The sequence below is a fragment of the Nannospalax galili genome, unplaced genomic scaffold (assembly GCF_000622305.1).
Source record: "Nannospalax galili isolate Female #2095 unplaced genomic scaffold, S.galili_v1.0 scaffold210, whole genome shotgun sequence".
NCBI lineage: Eukaryota > Metazoa > Chordata > Mammalia > Rodentia > Spalacidae > Nannospalax > Nannospalax galili.
The window spans coordinates 2,383,976-2,405,277 of NW_008329365.1; the positions used below are offsets into that span (position 1 = coordinate 2,383,976).

The 21,302-nt window shown below is 41.9% G+C and overlaps 1 protein-coding gene across 1 annotated transcript in view; it reads left to right on the plus strand.

The window, feature by feature from the left end:
• The window catches only part of Mansc1 (MANSC domain containing 1), a 22,145-nt gene extending 2,166 nt beyond the window's left edge, over positions 1-19,979 (plus strand). The window contains exons 2-4 of the mRNA XM_008837587.3: positions 5,126-5,445; positions 12,905-13,045; positions 18,724-19,979. Of these exons, the coding sequence (XP_008835809.1) occupies positions 5,223-5,445; positions 12,905-13,045; positions 18,724-19,637 (1,278 nt within the window). The 5' untranslated portion in view covers positions 5,126-5,222 and the 3' untranslated portion in view covers positions 19,638-19,979. The remainder of the gene's footprint in view (positions 1-5,125; positions 5,446-12,904; positions 13,046-18,723) is intronic.
• The last annotated feature ends 1,323 nt before the right edge of the window (positions 19,980-21,302 follow it).

Genomic DNA, 21,302 nt, shown 5'->3' on the forward strand with positions numbered 1-21,302 from the left:
AAAAAAATATTTTATTTATTATTTTTATTTTATGTGTATGAGTGTATTGCATGCATGCATGTAAGTACACTCATGTTGTACAATGCCCACAGAGATCAGGGTGCTGGATCCCCTGAAACTGGAGTTATAGATGGTTGTTAGCCAACATGTGGGTGCGGGAATCTAAACCTGGGTCCTCTGGAAAAACAGCAAGTACTCTTAACCACTGAGCCATCTCTCCAGCCCCAAGCTCTGGTATTTTCACTGTTGCTGTAGTTTGGCTTTCCTGGACTATCCTACCCTCGGAATTATACCTGATTAGACTGGCTTCTTTCACTTAGCAACATATAATTGTAGTTCTTCTGTATGTTCCTGTGGCTTGATAGCTCATTTCTTTTTATTGCTGATTAACAGTTAAATATGTAATTGTATCTTATTTTGTTGATCCATTCACCTACTGATTGTTTCTAGTTTTGAGTAGTTATGAGGAAAACTGTTACATTCTCATGGAGGTTTTTGTGTAAACACAGTTGGTTTTTAATATACATGGACAAATATATAGAAGTACACTTGCTGAACTGTATGGTGAGACTCTTTAGCTTTGTAAGAACCTGCCACCCTTCTGTCAGAGGGGTTGTGCTGTTTTGCATTCCTACCAGCAAGGAGTGGGCATTCCTGTTGCTCCATGTCTCAGTCAGCATTCGTCGTTGGATTTTAACCATTCTAATAAGTGTGTGGTGATAGCTCATGTTATTTGAATTTGCAGCTTCCCCATGATATGCTGTTGAGCATTTTTAAAATATTTTGTTTTTATTTTATGTGTCTAAGTGCATATATGCAAGTATACTCATGTTATGCAATGCCCAGAGGCCAGAAGAGGGTGTCAGATCCCCTAGAACTAGAGTTAACAGGCAGTTGTTAGCTGCTATATGGGTGCTGGGAACTGAACCTGGGTCCTTTGCAAGAGCAGACAGTGCTCTTAACTGCCGAGCCATCTCTCTGGCCCCCTTGAACATTGTTCTTATGTTTGCTATCTGATATGTCACCTTTGTCATTTCTGTTCATATCTTTTGCCCATTTTGGAGTTTTTCTTTTATTGTTAAGAGTTCTTTGTATATGTTGGATGTCAGTCCTTTTCCAGACAGGTGTTTTACAAATGGATTTCTGGAACTGGAGAGGTGGCTCCATGGATAAAGCACTTGCCAAGCAAGCGTGGGGACTGGAGTTTGGATTCCCCAGTATCCATGTAAAGGATGGGTGGGTTGGGAAGCCTCCAAAAAGCGGAGACGGGATCCCTGGAGCAAGCCGGCTAGAAAGAAGAGCCATCAGCAAGTTCTGGCTTTTATTAAGAGACCCCGTCTCAAAAGAAAAGTGGGAGAGCCATTGAGGAAGATCCCCAGCATCAATTTCCACAGGCACATACACATAATCAACACACACACACACACACACACACACACACACACACACCACAAACACATGAAAAGAAGAATAGTGGCTTTTATAGAGCAGAAGGTTTTTTTTGTTTTTGTTTGTTTTTTGATTTTTTGAGACAGGGTCTCCCTGTAGCCCCAGCTGGCCTGGAACTCACTATGTAGACAAGGCTGGCCCTGAATGCACAGAGATCTGCCTGCCTCTGCCTTCCGAGTGCTGTGATTAAAGATGTGTGCCACCACGCCCAGCTAGAGCAAATGTTTTTAATTTTAATAAAAACATCAGCTTTAACAGGGATTGTGCTCTTGTTGTATCTAAATTCACGTCACTTAATCTAAGAGCACTAAGACTTTCTTCTGTATTACCATCTAGGAATCATATAGATTTATGTTGTACATTTAGGCCTAGGATCCATCTTGAGTTCATTTTCATGAAAGGTAAAAGGTTTATATCTCTGTTTTTTGCATGTGGATGTCTAGTTCTTCCAGCATCTTTGTGTGTGTGTGTGTGTGTGTGTGTGTCTTTTTGAGACAGGGTCTCCCTGTAGCTCCAGCTGGCCTGGAACTCACTATGTAGACCAGGGTGGCCTCGAACTCACAAAGATCCACCTGCCTCTGTCTCCCAAGTGCTGGGATTAAAGGCGTGCACCACCATGCCAGGCTCCAGCATCATTTAAAAAATTTTTTTTTTAATTTTATGTGTGTAAGTATTTGCTCACATGTATGTACATGTACCATGTGTGTGCCTGATCCTGGTGGATGCCAGAAGAAGGTGCTGGATCTTCTGGAACTGGAGTTACAGGAGATTGTGAGCACCACGTGGATGCTGGGAACTGAACCCAGGTCCTCTCCAAGACTAGAAACTACTCTTAACCGCTGAGCCGTCTCTCTAGCTCCTGATTACTGTAACTTTATAGTAAATATTGGATCAGGTATTGTTGGTCCACCAACCTGGCTCTTACAAGTCTCTGCATTATCCATGTAAACATTAAAATCAATTAGTGTCTACAGAGTAACTTGCTGGGATTTTGATCAGGGCCGTATTGAATCTATAGACCAAATTGGGAAGAACTGACATTTTTGATAATAGCCTTTCTACCACAAACATGAAAGAGCTCTCCATTTACTCACGTATTCTTTCATTAAAGTTTTATGGGTGCATTTTTAGTACACTTTTTTTTTTTTGAGGCAGGGTCTTATATGTCCCAGGCTAGCCTCAGACTCACTCTGTAGCCAAGGATGACTTTGAATTCCTAATCCTCTTGTCTCTACCTCCCAAGTGCTGGGATTATAAGTGTGTGCCATCAAACCCTGTTGATGTGGTACTGGGATCAAACACAGAGCCTCATGCTTATTAGACAAATGCTCTACCAACTGAGCTACGTCCCCAAAACTATTTTGATACTATAACTAGCTTCCTTGGTAACCTTTTTTTTTTTGAGGCAGGGTCTTATTATGTAGCCTTGGCTGTCCTAGAACTTGCATGTAGACCAAGCTGGTCTTCAACTCACAGATATGTGCTTGTCTTCTGCCTCCTGAGTGCTGGGATTAAAGGCATGTGCCACCATGCCCAGCATGTAATCTTTTTAAAAATGGACTTATTATTTTTAATTATATGTATGTGTGTGATTGTTGCCCATGGAGACCAGAGGCATTAAATTTCCTGAAGCTGGAGTTACAGGCAGTTATGACCCATGGGTGCTGGGACTCAGACCCTCTGCAAGAACAGTACACTCTTAACCACTGAGCCATCTCTCCAGCCCCACTTGGTAATCTTATATGTTTCATTTTATGCTTGTTTTTAAAAGTGCTGAGGATTGGACACAGGGCTTTAGACATGCTATGCAAATGTTCTACCACTGGCTTGCACCCCCAGCCCCATCTTATGCATTTTAGAACATTTCTCTCAATCCCAAGTTTCATTAGACTACCAGAGGAGTTTGTAACCAAAGAAAGGTTAAAGAACCAGAAATTTGGAGAGATGAGTCAGTGGGTAAGAGTGCTTGTTGCTCAAACATGAAGATCTGAGTTCGAGTCTTCAGCACCACATTAAAAAGCCATGTGTGGCTGTGTGTGTTTATAAACCCAGTGCTGTAAGGGCAGAGGCAAAAGGATTTCTAGGGCTCACTGGCTGGTAGCCTAGCTGCAGGTTCAGTGAGAGACTCTGTCACAGGGAACAAGATGGAGAGTGAGCGAGCAGGAGACCCAGCATCCTGCTCTGGCCTCTGCTAGGATGAAATAACCAAAACAGCTTAGAGAAGGAAGAGTTTATTTTGGCTTGTGGTTCCAGAGGGAGAGTCTGTAATGATGGGGATGGCATGGCATGGAATCAGGAGCAGGAAGCTGACCAATCACATCTTTATCAGAGAGGGAGCAGGAAGTGAGGTGAGGCTATAAACTATCAAAGCCCATCCCCAGTGACATACTTTCTCCAGCAAAGCTCCACCTCCTAAAGGTTCTATAAGCCCCACAGGCAGTATCACCAGCTGGGGACCAAGTGTTCAAATACATGAGCCCATGGGAGACCTTTCTTATTCAAACCAGCACACACACCTACACATATGCATGTACACACACCACACACCACACAAATACTACATACATGAACACACCTAAAGGAAGAGGAGAAGGAAGAGGAGGAAGAGGAGGAGGAGGAGGAGGAGGAGGAGGAGGAATAATTTTGCAATAAACCAACAGTTTTATTCTGGCAATGTAAGCATGGGTTGGTGAAGTATGACTTCATCAATTTAACACTAATTTTTCCTTAAAGAACCATTTTACCAGTGATGTTAGGATTAGACATAATCTGAGTGTTCTAGAGTTGTTGTTTCTTGTTTGCTTATAGGCGTGTACCATTCGTGTGGCTAACTTTTGTGTTTTTAGGGAGATCAAAAAGGATACCTGCCCCTAAACTTTCCCTCATCTGAGTCAGAATATTCTTTATTCTAACTGACTGATTTCTAGAATTCAGTTATCAGAGTTGTCTGACTCTGGTTTGATATTTAAGGAGCAACAACAAAAATGAAAGGCTGCCCCCCTTTTCTCACTATAAAATGAGGTATAAACACAGCTTTTTTGTGGGGTTGGCTCCAGGATTAAAGAGAGGAACGTATGGAAATTGCTTAGTACAATACCTGCCTCTGTGCAGAGAGTTTTTAAATGTTGATGGTTGTTACTGAGACAGGCACTGTGCTGAGGTGTATAGCAGTCCTGCTTCATCACTGCTCAGAATTTGATGTCCTTTCTCCTCCCAGTTAGGAGAGGAAAGAAGAAGAAAGATTCCAGAACCAACAGGCAGGACTATGTATACCTTTTCATAGGCACTTTCAGCTTCTATTTTATTTACTATTTTTAAAGAGATTTAAATTTTTATTTGTGTGTGTGTGTGTGTGTGTGTGTGTGTGTGTGCATCTACTGGTGCCAGTGGAGGTCAGAAAAGGGTGTCAGATCCCTTGGAACTGGAGTTATGGGTGTTTTGTAAGCCACAAATATGGATGCTAGGATCCAAATTTTGGTCCTCGTGATAGAACAGCAAGTGCTTAGTAAGCCATCTCTCCATCCCCCTCTTTCTTCTTATTTTTGAGATAGTCTCACACTGTAGTCCAGGGTGATCTGTAACTCACTGTATAAACCAGGCTGGTCTCAAACTCACAGCTATCCTTCTGCTTCAGCCTTCCAAGTATCATTAAATGATTTTCTGTTTTTTGTTCTAGAGAGAAAGCAAGCTTTACAGTCTCCCTGAAGCAAACTGAGACTGGGAGCATCTTCCTTCAGCTCTGAAGAAAATCCAAGGCTAAGGCAAAGTTCAGAATGCTTTTCAGGGAAGAACAGAGCTTAGCTTACACTTTGCTGGTAATTTGTTTCCTGGCGCCAAGGCTGTCCGCCAGTCAGAACTGCCTCACCGAGAGTCTAGAAGATGTCGTCATTGATATCCAGTCTTCTCTTTCGAAGGGAATCAGAGGCAATGAACCCACACATACAGTAACACAGGAAGACTGCATTAGTTCCTGCTGTTCAATCACAAACATAGCAGGCAAGTAACATGGCCTGCTGTGAGATAGGTGTTTTGTGGCAGGGCAGGGGGAGGATGTAGCTTAGTAGTTCGTACCAGTGATTCTCAATGGGTGACACAGTTAATTGTCTATAAGTGTGTCCCTCTCTCCTTTCCCTGAGCTGTATTACAGTTGCTGATATGTATTTCTGTATGTCTGTTAGATGACTGGATGGGAAAAAAATAAGAGCCAGTGGTGTTTCTAACAGGTGCCTAGATTTTTTGCAGGGGAGGGGGTGTCCTTTTGAGACAGGATCTTCCTGTAGCCCCAGCTGGCCTGGAACTTGCTATACAGACCAGGCTGACCTCAATCTCAGAGATCTGCCTGCCTCTGCCTCCTAAGTGCTGGGACTAAAGGTGTGCACCACCATACCCGCTACAGGCATCTAGAATTTTGAAAATAAAAATTCTATTCAAGTATTGAAATAGAGTGTAATATTACAAAACAATATACAGAGAAAAGGAGTTGAAGCATCTCACGGGAAAATCAGCATTTGATATATTTTTTTAAATTTTAGACAAGGTCTTGCTACATAGCCCATGTTGACCTTGAACTTCCTTCTACCTCTGCTTCCTGAATGCTGCTTGGGCCACCATACCCAAACAGCTTTTGATTTTTAAATAGAAGCACAAAACCTCCATCCTTCTCCCTAGAGGTGGTATTAGTGAGTCAAGAAGTCACTCACTGACAGGCTGAGGATGTAGCTCAGTTGCTAGAATGCCTGCCTAGCATGCAGAAGGCACTGGGTTCAGTCCCCAATACTACTTGCCTGTCATCTCAGCATTTGGGAGATGGAGGGAGGCAGGTCGTATTTGGCCACACAGCCAACCTGAGCTACTTGAAAACCTGTCTCAAAAAAAAAAGTCACTGACTACTATATAATTATAGCTTCTAAGGCTCTAAGGGAAGGGGGGTCATTTATTTTATTTATTTTCAAATTATTTACTATTAGCATGTGTGAGAGAGAAAGAGAAAGGGGGGAGGAGACACATGCCATAGCACATGTGTGCATGTATGGAGGTCAAGCAACTTTGTGGATTCAGTTCTCTCCTCCCACCTTTATGTGGGTTCCATGGTTCAAACTCAGGTCACCAGGCTTATATGGTAAGTGCTTGAGCCATCTTGTTGGTCTGAGAGGGAGTCACTTAGTCTGATATAGTTACATGACACAAAAGGAAATTCAAGCTCATAGATTTAAGCCATGACTTCAAGTATTTCAGACTTCAAATCTGCAAACTGAAAAGCAAAGTATGTAAGCAAAGCTGGTTATTCTTCAGTTTTGCATATGACCTTGCCCTAATTCTCTATGTGGAAAAAAAAGCTAAGTGTATTGAATATGTCATAGCTAGCTGTGCTAGAGATAACACATGAGATAGGCAAGGCCTCACCGTCAAGGATCTGAGAAGAATTGGTGAACACTAGCCCAGTTGTCGCTACTTGACTCAGCCAACTAAATTAGATGTCTATTCTTGAGCCTCCCCTTTCTTTCTATTATGGTGTGGCATAATAAGGAATAATATATATGTATGTATATATATATATATATATATACTTTTTGTCTGGTTCTTTTTGTTGTATATATGTGTATGGTACTGTGCTAGGGATTGAACCTAAGGCCTCACTCACTTATGCTAAGCAAGCACTCTACTACTGAGCTTTGTTCCCCAGCTCCTTCTTGAGACAGGGTCTCACTAAATTTCCCAGAATTTCCTTGAACTCATTCTGTAGTCTAAGCAAGCCTTGGACTTTTGATCTTACTGCTTCAGCATTCTGAGTAGCTAGGGTTACAAGATGTCCCAGGTCCTTGACACAGAGCTCCTAAAACCCTTGGAATTTGCTGAGTGATAGGAGCGAGTCTCTTATTGTTCATAATGAATCCTTTTCAACCATAACTCAGTTTGTGGTAGTGAGGCTACTTTTGACAGGCCCCTGCTTCTAGCTGGGTGCTAGTTATCAGAAAGAGCAAACATTGATCAGAAGCCTGGAACATTCAGCCCTGTGCCCTAATTGCCCTATGATTGTAGATTGCATTCAGTCATAGGGGATAGCTACTTTTTAAAAAAATATTTTTTGTTATTTTTATTTTATGTATATGTGTGTATTGCTTGCATGTAGGTAAGTGCACTATGTTGTGCAATGCCTGCGGAGGACAGAAGAGGCTGTCAGATCTCCTGGAACTGGAGTTATGGACAGTTGTTAGCTGCCATGTGGGTGCTGGAATTCAAAGCCAGGTCTTCTGCAAGGACAAGCAGTGTTCTTAACTGAGGGGCTAGTTACTTTAATTGGTCATGCCTATGTAGTAGAGCTGCCATATAGTTCCTTAAACAATGAGGTTTGGGGAGCTCCCAGGTAGGTACGTAAATGTGATTGTGTGTTAGAAAGGCAATTCCTGAAGGTTCCTGCACTCATGACCCTTCTAGACCTCTGTGGCATTTTCCAGGTAGGTACGTAAATGTGATTGTGTGTTAGAAAGGCAGCATACCCCAATTCCTGAAGGTTCCTGCACTCATGACCCTTCTAGACCTCTGTGGCATTTACTATCCAATGCCACATTAGAGTGATGCTTTAAAGAGCACAGCCTGCCTTTCAGCACATGTGAAGGCCAAGAGCAGAGCTGAACCACTAAGAGCCTGTTCCTCCAGATTTCTCTCTAACTATCCTCTCTTTCTCTTATTGAAACCATATATCCAGCATGAAATGGGGAAGTAAAAGTCAGTCCCTTATCAGAGCATCCTGCCCTTTCTAAGCCCTACTGATTTAGAATAGCACACATCCAATCACAAGCAGAAGTGATTAATTTAATCCCATCTATTGCTTACAACACAAGCGGGATAATTATCTCATCATTTTCAATGTGAAAAGTACTGTTTCCAGTGCTCTGATATGTAAAACATCCATACACATATTCATATGCTATCTCAAGTGGAGGGCAAGGAAGGGTCATGAGAGATTAAGGTCATATGCTCAGGTCACAAGAGGAGCACACAGCTCAGTGAGCTTGTCTACATTATAAACAAGCTAAGATTAACCTTTTGGTGGCAAGGTTAAGTAAAAGTTATCCATCCAAGCATGTCCAGATTGTAAAAGCCATCCCCACAGACCTCATGCTATGTGCCTGTTCCTCCAACTGTTCATCTGTGTTCTTTATATTTTGTATGTACAGAGCCCTAGGATTGATAGCCAGCACATATGCAAAAAATAATTTGTCTTGTATCTTAAAATGTAATAGTAAATATAGAAAGTGTCTGAGTTCTACGAGTCATACTATCAAATTATCAAGCAAGAGGGGCAGGGTTGTGGCAACCTCTGAATTTATAGTCAAGTCACACAGAGAAGTACAGGTAACCTGAGACTTGATTGACACTTGCCATTGACTTCTAAATGGATGGCAGGCTTGTGAGATGGAGTCCTTAGATCTATGGAGTCTGGTACTAACTCCAGCTAGTTAGAATCATAACTGGGTTGAATTAAAGGATATCCAGGTATTGTTAGAAGACTGGAGAACCAGTGTGGAAAGATACCCTGTATTAGCTGTCTATAGGAAATTGCTCTTCAGTGACCTTAAATTGCAGTGTACTTTTTGGACAATGTGACTTATAGAAAGTACATTGATGGAGCTGGAGAGATGGCTCAGTGGTTAAGAGCATTGGCTGCTCTCACAGAGGACTGGGGTTCAGTTCCCAATACTCACATAACACTGGTTAACTCCAGTCCCAGGGGATCCACTGCCCTCTTCTGGACTCCATGGGCATTGCACACATGTGTGTGGCACACTTAACATACAAGCAAGCAAAACAATCACAGACAAAATAAAAACAACAATGTTGGGCATGGTGGCATGCACCTTTAATCCCAGCACTCAGTGGGTAAGGCTGCTTGTTGCTAAGCCTGACAGCCCTGAGTTTGATTCCCTGGGACTCACATGATGGAAGAAGAGAACTGATTTCCTGTAAGTTGTCCTCTGACACACAAAATAAAATTTAGTAAAAGGTTTCAAAATACAATAGGAGTAAAAGCAAAACTCATAGATGCTACACTGAATAAACAGATGTAGATGCTGAAGATTAGAGTCCGTTCACATCTAGCAACAGGCACATGACCACACTGGGGAAGCTTTCAGTTCCTAGAGGCAGGTGAGTGGCTCTCCTCTGGTCAGTACCCGCTCTTCCAGCCTCTACCTCTTCTTCCTAAAGATTTTATGCTCCATTGCTGAGAGATCAACAGTAGCTTCTGATCTTTTAATAGGGAAAACCAATCTCCTTTGAAAGTCTATTCTACACTTGTATATAAAAATCAAGTTCTGGACTGGAGAGATGGCTCAGTGGTTAAAAGCACATACTGCTCTTCCAAAGGACCTGAGTTCAGTTCCCCAGCTGACACCTTTGACCTCCTGAGCACATACTCACACATATAAACATAATTAAAAATAAAAATTTGAGGCAGAGACAAGTGGATCTCTGTGAGTTCAAGGCCATCCAGGTCTATATAGTGAGTTCCTGGCCAGCTGGGTCTACAGGGAGACCCTGTCTCAAAAAAACCTAAATAAATAAATAAAAATAAATCATAAGAAAGTATGGTGATTTCACTTAAATTTCTACTTTTTTCTTTAAATATTAATATAGAAAGCTCCATAGCTTAGAGGCTAAAGCACTGGTCTTATAAATGCTGATGTTAAGTATTTATGTGAAGTAGAGTGAGCCGTGGTGGTACATACTCAAGGTCCCAACACTCGAAGGTTAAAGCAGGAAGAGCAGGAGTTCCAGGCCAGCCTAAACATCAGCCTGGATGACACCTCTAGTAATGTGGGCCAAAGCAGCTCTTTCCTCCCTCAGGTTGTTCCCATTAGTTATTTTGTCATAGTGGTGGAAGAAATTAACACCATCTTCTTTTAGAGTCTTAGGTAAAGGGGTGGGTCCATAAAACCCCAAATCACACGCAAAGCTTGTGACCTTTGTGTTGATGTGCATTTTCCCCCAGTCTGTGACTATCATCAAATTGTCAAAGTTTGTAGTTTAAAACAGTTAAAAACAAAAACATTGTTCATAAGGGGTAAGTTTGTGATCTGTTAACTAAGACCCATAGGTTCCAAACTGTAATAATATTTTTCACTGTAAAATAAAGTAAGAAACCTTCATTTCTTGAACTTGAAGACAAATACCTGATTTTCTGTGGTGCTAGGAAATAACCACATATACAGCATCAGTCCTGTTTGCAGATGATATTTTATTTCAAATAAATTGCTTTGTTTGTTTTTTCAAGAATGCCTTACTCTGTAGACCAGGCTGTCCTTGAATTTGTAGTGATCCTCCTGCCTCCTAAATGCTGGGATTACAGGGGTGTGCCACCATGTTGAGCTTTTGCTTAGTTTTTGTTTGTTTTGTTTGAGGATGGGTTTCATATAACTCAGGCTGGCTTCAACCTCACTGAGTAGCCAAGGATGACCTTGAACTCCTGATCCTCCTGCCTTGGCCTCCCCAGTGCCAGGATTACAGACCTGTGCCCCCATGCCCAGCCAGCCTCTCCTTCCCCCTTTTATTTCTTCCTCATCGCAGGCCCCAGCCTATGGAATGGGGCCACCCTCATTCAGGGCAGGTCTTCCCCATTTGGTTAATCCTCTCGGGAAACAACCTCACAGGCATACTTGTGGGGGCTGCTTCCCTAGCTCCTGGGACTTTTCAATCCTACCAAGTTGCCCATGGTATTAATCTTCACAAACAGTATTGCAGGTATTGCACTGTTGAAGAAGGAAAAGCAGAAGTCTCTTATTAAGTGAGTAATGGAGAGAGGACATGACAAAAGTCTGCAAAGGCTGTCTCCTTTCCCATCTGCAGAACTGGGGTTCAGCCCTAGCCATTGCCTAAGGAAAAGGGGTGATGGTTGCTAAAAAAACCACAAACAAAATAACAATAGTAACAACAGCAACTACAAAAAATACTTTTTAAAAAAAATACATAAAATTAAAATAATAAATAAATAAAATATTTAAAATATTACATTCATGTAGGCAATATAGACACTAGGAATCAAACTCAAGTTGCCAGGTTTATGTGGCAAGTGTCATTACCCACTGACCTATCTTGTTAGCCCTTGTTTGGTTTTTTGAAATAGAATCTCATGTAGCCCAGGTTAGCCTCAAACTCACTATGTAGACCAGGCTGGCCTTGAACTCACAAAGATACACCCGCCTCTGCCTCCTGAGTGCTGGGATCAAAGGGGTGTGCCACCACACCCAGTTAAACCATAGTTATTTTAAAAAATACATATTTTTTATTTTATGTGTATGTGGGTATTGCCTACATGTATGTAAGTGCACCCATGTCATGCAGTGCTTGAGGAGGACAGAAGAGGCCATTGGATCCCCTGGGACTGGAGTTATGGACAGTTGTTAGCTGCCATGTGGGTATTTGGACTCAAACTCGGGTCTTCTGCAAGAATAGCCAGTGTTCTTAACCACTGAGCTGTCTCTCCAGCTCCTAAACCATAAGTTTCTAATCCTTCATTCATATGTCCTTATCCTTCAGTCTGACCAGGATTATCCTGATCCCTCAAGAGTCACAAGTCAACTCTGACTATACCAGATCGAGGAGGATACCAATTCTTAAGTGTTGATGAGCAGAGAGAGTAATTTCCATTGTGCATCAGGGGAAGAGAGAAAAAACAGAAATAAAAGTTAAAAGTAAAAAAGCAAGGAAGAAAATAGAAAAACAAAAGTGATAGACAATTAGGGAAAATGAAGAAAAACAGAAAAACTGAAAGACTAGTACTTATCAAAAGATAGAGCAGGGGGTGGTGGCGTATACCAGCAATGCCAAGTACTTGGGAGACTGACACATAAGGACTGCTTATATCTAGGAATTCAAAACCAGTCTGGGCAGCATAATATGACCCCCATCCCGATAATGAATGGATGAAGGAATGCATGAATGAATGAATGAATGAATGAATGAACTTTGCATTCCATACACTACTCAGATCCTTTGTGGACAGAGACATTGTATCTGTGATGATCAGTTTACTCCCTCATCCTGACAAAGCTGGATTCATAGTGTTATAGGTATCCAGGGTACTTTTGGGATACAAGGGATCTGTGAAGTCATTAGGGTTAGAACCATTTCTTCAGGACCAGCCACTGGAGTTATGTAACAACTCCAAAGTTGGTCTATCGGTGTATATTTTAACAAATGGAAGGTTTTTTTCTGGATAAGTGTACTATTAAAAACTGGTTTTGCGGCAATGACCTTAACTCAGATTTGTAAACCCAATCTTTTAAAGTTGCTTTACCTAATCAAGGAAAAAGGGATGATCTGGGCCGTTAGCAAGCAAGGAAACAAAATGATCCAAAAAGTGTTTGTGTTGGAACTCGAGTAAGTAAAGCTCTGACTTGTTCCACTCTTTAGAAAGTTCTATTTCAACATCATGCTTACCAGCCTTTCTTTGCAGGGGATAAAGTGTGTAACTTGATGATCTTCGACACTCGAAAAACAGCAAGACAGCCCAACTGCTACCTGTTTTTCTGTCCCAGTGAGGAAGCTTGTCCACTGAAACCAGCAAAAGGGCTTATGAGCTACAGGGTTGTCAGAGGTAACAAAGGCATCACTCTTTGTGTGTGTCTGGCGGAATTATTTAAGGCTATGGTTTCTGTGAAATATTTTCTGTAAGAATACAAGTACCTTCTTCTAATCATGTGGTTATTAAATAAATAACTAAAAAAGATGCTCCTCAAAGCAAAAAAAAAAAAAAAAAGAATACAAGGACAAAAGGGTTCATAAATATTGTGAAATTCATTAAACCAAAATGCATTTTTCCAATAATAGTTTCTGAATGATGGTATTTGTTTGATTTTGTTTTTACTTTTGTATTGTTAAAATCACATGGATCTGCCATGAACCCTTTATTATTTTTCATTTTTTCAATATTTTATTATTTTTGTTTTATGTATATGAGTATGTTGCCTGCATGTAATAAGTATACCCATGTCATGCAGGGCCCAAGGGCATCAGAAGAGGAGTCAAATCCCCTGGAACTGGAGTTACGAGTGGTTGTTAGCTGCCATGTGGGTTCTGGGAATTGAACCCAGGTCCTCTGCAAGAGTGGCCAGTGCTCTTTAACTGCTTAGCCATCCCTCCAGCCCCATCTTTTTTTTTTTAAACAACAACAACAACAAAACCAAGGTTTCCTGTGTAGCCCAATCTCACCTATGAGAAAATCCTTGATAAGGTGCCATTTGTTCATTTATTCAATAAATATAAAATATTATGCCGGATATTAAGGTGCATGCCTTTAATCCCAGCACTTAGGAGGCAGAGGCAGGCAGATCTCTGTGAGTTGGAGGCCAGCCTGGTCTACATAGTGAGTTCCAGGCCAGCTGGGGCTACAGGGAGACCCTGTCTCAAAAAGACCGAAAAAAAAAAAATTCCCAAAAAACAGGCATTTGAGACCACAGCAAAGAGGAATGGAAAGACTGGTTAGTGGGGTGTGGGATTCAGGTAGAAGATGTTCTGGACAAGGGAGGCAGTAAAGGAGATGGAGAGTGTAGAGTTGGTAGGACTTGCTGGTGGCCAGAATGTGTAGGGGCCAGGAAAACGGACACAAGGACGCGGAACCCTTGTTTCTGAGTTGAGCGTTGAGATGGGAGGGGCCGCCATTTACTGAGGTGGGGAATTTTGAGGAGAACAGCTGTAGAGCCAGGAGGTGGAGTAGAATGAAGGGTTCGCTCTTGCCTGTTAAGTTGAGGTGCTTTGTGGGAACTTCTCAGGGTACCTGGACACTGAACACTTTGTCTCCTGAGTGAGGCCATGCCTGAATTTTGTTCCCAAACCAGGGAAATTTGGTGTGTCAAACATTCCCTTAAACAGGAGCTCCGAGCACAGGTTGAGTGATCTGATATTGAGATGAGATGATAGAAATTAGAATTGAAATTAGAGGATTTTTCTCCCCCAAAATACTTCTGTAGAGTTACTGCTTTTATAACGCGTAAAAGATGAAATACGTGGTAAAGATCCTGCCAACGGAGAGGCGATGTTCTAGTGGTGGCCACCAGGGGCGTCATCAGCCCAGCACAAGCTAAAATGACATTTCTCAGCAAAGTGACAAAGCGACGCAGAACCCTGGACAAATTATGCCAAGGCCAAGATTTATTTCTACAGGACAGTGTACATGTCCTTAATTCTATGTATAAATCTACCCATGTTTATGGGTTGAGTTATTCCATTAATCATAAATTAACCTGTTTGAACAGAAATGAAATATAAATATCTGTTTGGTGGTTTGTTTCTGGAGGGACTTTTATTTCCTGGAACCAACTAATATTTACGACAGGCGCTTTGAAAGATAACTGCAAACCCTGTTCATGCTATAAAACCATTGCTTCTTGGCATCAATCTGTCTCTAATAGTTTTACAATACATCCTTTCTACCAAGTACTGTAAGAATATGAGTTCCAAAATCCAATAAATTAGAAATCTGTTTGCTCAGCTGGCCTCTAAGAAATGGTCCCTTATTTTTGGACTCAGTGGAATCCTTGAAAAATGAAACTCAAAAGAAGAGGGCCCCGGGCTGTTTCCCAGCCCCCTCTGTGGCTATGTCCCCAAGAAAGAAACCCCACCCCAGTGCAAACAGCAGCAGGCCAGGTGAGAGGAGTGGGTGTGAAGGACTCCATGTGGTTCTAGGATCCTTGCCAACACATGCATCTTATCAGACTGGGTTGGCACTGGCTTTGTTTTATAGCTGAGCTCACATGTTTGAGAGAGCAAACAGCTGTTTTAGTTATTCTTGTCTAATGGACCTATTTAGCTTCTGATCTCACACATATTGTAGGGCATTTAGCTAGTCTTTTCTCTCTCACCCTTTTTACTTCAGAATATTATTTTCCATTTTTATTACATTAATTTTATTACATTAATTATACACACACACACACACACACACACACACACACACACACACACACACCATGGCGGCCGTGTGGGGGACAGAGGACAACTTGTGGGAGTTGGTTCTCTCCTATTATGTGAGTTCTGAGGACTGAACTCAAGTTGTCAGGCTGGTGATCCCACTGAGCCATCCCACCCCTGCCCCCCGACACACACATACATACACACACACACACACACACACATTCTTTTAACTTTAAAATAAAACATACTGAGGTGTATTTTGTTTGTTGTTTGCTGGTCATGAGGATCGCCCTCAGGGCCTCTTTTGCTAAGTATGTGCTCCACTACTGAGTTATACTCTTAGCCTCCAAGTCTTCATTTGTATTAAATAACTAAAGATGTAGATGGTGATTGTCTCACAGTTAGTGCTACAAATGTGACATCACCTGTGGGGGAAAGAGAGGGAAGAAAATAAAAACTGAGATCTGTGTTGTTGGAGAAAAGGAACTTCGGGTATCCAGATTTTTTTGGGCGGGGGGACATGGATGTTTTGAGACGGGGTCTTGTGTAGACCAGACTGGCCTTGAACTCACTGTGTAGCTGAAGTTGACCTTGAACTCCTGATCCTCCCACTTCCTAAGTGCTGGAATCACAGGCATGTGCCACTATACCCAGCTTCCAATTCTATTTTAAAGCAGAGGACAAGAGACTAGAGCAAGTGTCTGCCAACTTTTCTATCAAGTGTCTAATAGTATTTAGGTTTCTGAGGCCTGTGTTTTAGCCTCTCTGACCATATGCATTCAGTCATAGCCACATACCATTGACCTTACAGTATAAAAAGCTGCCACAGCGAATATATAAATAAATGAACAAGATGCATACCAATAAACTTGATTCAGGGCACTGAAATTTGAATAGCAAAAGATGTTCGTGTGCCCAAAATTCTTCTTTTGATTTTTTTTAACCATTTAAAAAATATAAACTTCATTCATAGCTTGTAAGCCACACAAAGATAAGTGGCAGCAAGATATGGATTCTGAGGCTAATGAATTAAGTGGAGGTTTGAAAGGATCATGTAGTCTGATGAGGTGGTACATGTCTACCATGTCAGGAAAATGAAGGCAGGAGAATCAGGAGTTCAAGATGAGCCTCAATTACATATCAAGTTCCAGACCAGCCTGAGGTACGTGACTGTCTCAAAAAACCAAAACAGAGGAGGTTAGAGAGATGTCTCAGTGGTTAAGAGCACTGGCTTCTCTTGCACAGGACCTGGTTTGGTTCCCAGAACCCCATAGCAGCTAACAACTGTCTGTAACTCCAGTTTCATAAAATTTGACACCCTCTTATGTCCTCTGTGGGCACTGCATGGCATGGATGCACTTACATACATACAGGCAAAACACTCATACACGTAAAATAAAAATAAACAAATGAATAAAAAATTTTAAAACAAAAACATTGGACCATGTGTGGCGGTGCAAACCAGAGGCAGGGGATCTCTCCAAGTCTGAGGTCAGCCTGGTCTAGATAACAGTCCAGGCCAGTCAGAGCTACATAGTAAGACCCTGTCTCAAAAAAACAAAACAAAAACCCAAACCAAAAATAGGACTGGCAAGATGGTTCAGCAGCTAAATGTGCTTGCTGCCAAGCCTGATGACCTGCATTTGATCCCTGGGACCTACATGGTGTAAGGAGAGAACAGGTTCCTACAAGTTGTCCTCTGACCTCCACACTTATGCTGGCGCACATGTGCCCCCTTTCCACCAAAATAATTTTTAAAATTTATTTATTTTTATTTTATGTGTATGAGTGTTTTGCCTACATGAATGTTAAGTATACCACATGTATGCAATGCCCATGGAACCAGAAGATGGCATCAGATCCCCTGGAACTGGAGTTACAGACAGTTGTTAGCCTCTGTGTAGGTGCTGGGAACTGAATCTGGGTCTTCTGGAAGAGCAGCCAATGCTCTCTTAACTGCTGAGACATCTCTCCAGCTCCCATAAATAAGTTGTTTTTTTGTTTGAATTTTTTTGAGACAATGTCTCCCTGTAGCCCCAGCTGGCCTGGAACTCACAAAGATCCACCTGCCTCTGCTTCCCAAGTGCTGGGATTAAAGGTGTGCACTGCCATGCCCAGCATAAGTTTTTTAAATATAATTTTTAAAAAATCACCTACCTACTTAAGTAAATAAATGACAATGCAGAGGTATAAGGGACAAAGTATTCAGAAGCAATCAGCTCTAAAGTTGCCTCGGGATCTGTTTCCTAGGAGAGATGAGGGTCTAGTTCAGAGATCATTAAGGGGACTTGAAGAAGACAAGGAGACAGGGTCTGCCCCATCATACCTGGTTTTTGTAGTGCTGTGGACCAAGTCCAGGCCTTCATACATGCTAGATAAATGCTCTACTAACTGAGCCACACCCCCAGCTCCATTCTGAAGCTCTAATGTAAGTGAACTGGTCAAATAACTGAGTAACACAGAGCAATTCGGATTATCATTCACTGTTCTTGATTGCTTCAACAAGTTTTTCTAGTTTAAACTGTGATGAATAATGCAAAACCCTAAGCTTTCTCCAGGAGCAAGAGTTGGGCTACATGATCCTGCCCTTTGTGGGCACAGTCTGCTCATCGTGATTTCAAACACTGGTCCCATCTTACTCATAACTTAAGACTTTAAGAATGAGAATCAATTTTTCCAGATAGCCTGCCTCTTCTTTTTTAAAAAAAATTAATTTTTATGTTCATGAGTGTTCTACTGCATGTATGTAAATGCATCATGTGCATGCAATGCCAACAGAGGCCAGAAGAGGGCATCAGATCCCCTGGAAGTAGAGTTACAGACTGTTATTAGCCACCATGTGGGTGTTGGGAAAGAAACCTGGGTCATCTGTAAGAGCAACCAGTGCTCTTAACCACTGAGCCATCTTTCCAACCCCAGCATTTTGTATTTTTCTGTTTTATAGATGTTTTGATGAAAATCAACTAGCAGAAGCCAAAGTACAACTTACTGGTACAGTGCATGCCTAGTGTGTGTAGGTCCCTGGTTCAATTCCCAGTGTGCGCGCGTGCGCGCGCGCACACACACACACACACACACACACACACAGAGTGACAACAGGTTGGGAACATACTAAACAAGTTGGTAGAAATATTTGGTTTGGGTTTTGTTTTGGTATTTTGACACAAGGTCTCACTATATAGCTTCGGCTGGCCTGGAACTCTCTATGTAGACCAGGCTGGCCTTACTCACATAGATGTGCTTGCCTCCCAAATGTTGGGATTAAAGGCATGTACCACCATACATAGCTATATATTTGTATTTTACATATACCTTACCATGGACATATTTAACTCTTCTTTTTATTTTCTTTATACTTTTCAGATTTTCCATCTTTTCCCAGAGCTAATTCACCACTCCAAGAGCTATCACAAGAAGTTTCTCTCTTATCTGGCCAGTCCTCACCAGCAGTCACTCCCAGAGTCCGTCCTCCCTTAGGTTATGTAAATCCCACTGGCCTCTTTTGGAGAGATGAATTTTCTCAGAAGTCTGCATCCTCAGCTCACTTGCAGAAACTCTTCAAGATCGGTGAAACAACAACACAGGTTCCTGTTTATAAAGAAAAAGGCTATTCTCAGACTTTACAGATTTCCTCAAAACTAGAAATGGTTCATCTGCTGCCTAAAAATATAACTACCCTCTCTACCACAGCAGCTGTTGCTTCCCCCCACAGCACCTCTGCTGTTGGGAAGGATGTGCCTCTCCCACGGGCCAGCACCTCAGAGACACCTTCTGTGACTTTACCTCAGCAGGTGGCCACCACAGGTGCAGGTGCAGCCACTGCGACCTCTCAGCCACCAGACACCCCTGTGTCTCCAAGTTTTACACATGCCCCAGTTATACACCAAGCAGTTTTGACCACCATTTTTCAGATACCTTCAGACTTGGGCATCCAAGAGAACGTGCCCTTTGGAGGCGTCTCTAAGCTAACTTCAGATGAGGGACTCAAGCAGAGCTCTGCTGCTCTTACTTTGTCAAACTTGGAATCTTCTGCTAGCAACAGGTCTGCTCTAGAGAATGGGAGGGCCAGTGTAGGCAGCTCATCACCGAGCAAGGTTCCAGAAAGCCAACATGCCCTTCCATTTGAGAAGTGGCTTCTCATGGGGACCCTCCTCTTTGGTGTTCTGTTCCTGATAATAGGCCTTGTCCTCTTGGGTAAGATGCTCGCAGAATCCCTCCGGAGGAAACGGTACTCACGACTTGATTACTTGATCAATGGGATCTATGTGGACATCTAAGGACAAATTAAGTATTTCTTAGTTCATTTACTAACTCAATGTTAAGTGCACTGAGTTTCTTCTGACTCAGTAGGAGTCATATTTCAAAGACAGGAGAGTGCCTCCAACACTTTATTCTTTTTCTTTTGAGACAGGTTTTCTTGTAGCCCAGGCTAGCCTCGAACTCCTGCTCCTCCTGTCTCTGCCTCCCAGGCCGAGGTTACCACATGTGCACTACCATGCATGGCTTTAAATTTTTTTTTAAATTAGGGGCTGGAGAGATGGCTTAGCAGTTAACAGCACTGACTGCTCTTCCAGAGGACCTGGGTTCTGTTCCCAGCACCCAGATGGTGTCTAATAACCCTATCCGTAACTCCAGCTCCAGGCGCTCCATCATCCCCTTCTGGCTTTTGCAGGCACTGCACACACAGGTGCATGCACATACATGTAGACAAAACACTCATACACATAAAAGGAAAATAAATAAATAAATTTTTATTTTTTTTCAAGACAGGGTCTCCCTGTAGCCCCAGCTGGCCTGGAACTCATTATATAGACCCATCTGACCTTGATCTTAGAGATCTACCTGCCTCTGCTTCCCAAGTGCTGGGATTAAAGGTGTGTACCACCATGCCCAGCCTTTTTTGCAGAACTAGAAGTCAAACCCAGGGCCTTATGCATGCTAGGCAAGTACTTTACTGCTGAACTATATCCCCAACCCTACCACTTTCTTTTTTTTAGGAAGAGGGAATAAAAGGAACCTAATTACATTATTTGAGTGATCTGTCTCTGAAATATAAGTTGAAATTAAAGTCCTATCTAAAATAATAAAGTATACTTGCATATAAACTGAAAACTTTTATCTGGCTTTAGATAAGGGGGGGGAAGGTTAAGACACGTTGGTTTCAATTCATTAATATTTCTGGTTCCAGATAACATCAACTGTTTATGATATTAGTTTTAATCAAGTCACTTTCTTTTTCACATGAATTCCAATAAAACTTATTCCAGATGTATTTCCTTCCAATTATATTTGAATAAATCTTTTGTTACTCAGTATTGTTCTTGTGACACATCCAGCTGGACAGCTTTCCATTTATTCCCACCAGCAAAATGATGAAATAATGAAAATATGTGTTCCAAGTAAAATGACAACCCCTCTTTTCCCGTCAATGAGCAAAGAAGTTCCTTTGGGAGAATTTTAGCAGAATATTAGCCTTCCATGGAGACGATTATAAGTTTTTGTTGTTTGAGACAAGGTCTCATGTAGCCTAGGCTGGCCTCAAACTCTATATAGCCATGGATGACCTTGAACTCCTGATACTCCAGCCTTCACCTCTCAGGTGTTGGGACTATAGGTGTATGCCACCACACCCAGCTGATAAGTTAGTTCTAGAACATAGCCAAACAAACCCATTTGGGATCTGTTCTAACTTTTAAAGAGTTAACATTTCTCAAATTATACCAAGTTTAAAATGTACCAGAGTTACTTATAAATAACTAAACTTGAGCAGTAGTTGATTATAGATTTAATGGGAACAACTTTAGAAGTGATATATAGCACTTTGATTAGTATGCCATAATTTTTATTGGCCAATGCTGCTGAAATTCCTGGAAATGCATTTATGTAAGGGAGCTTGACAGCATGTTAAGGTGATCTAACTAAGAGCACAGACGGTCACCTGG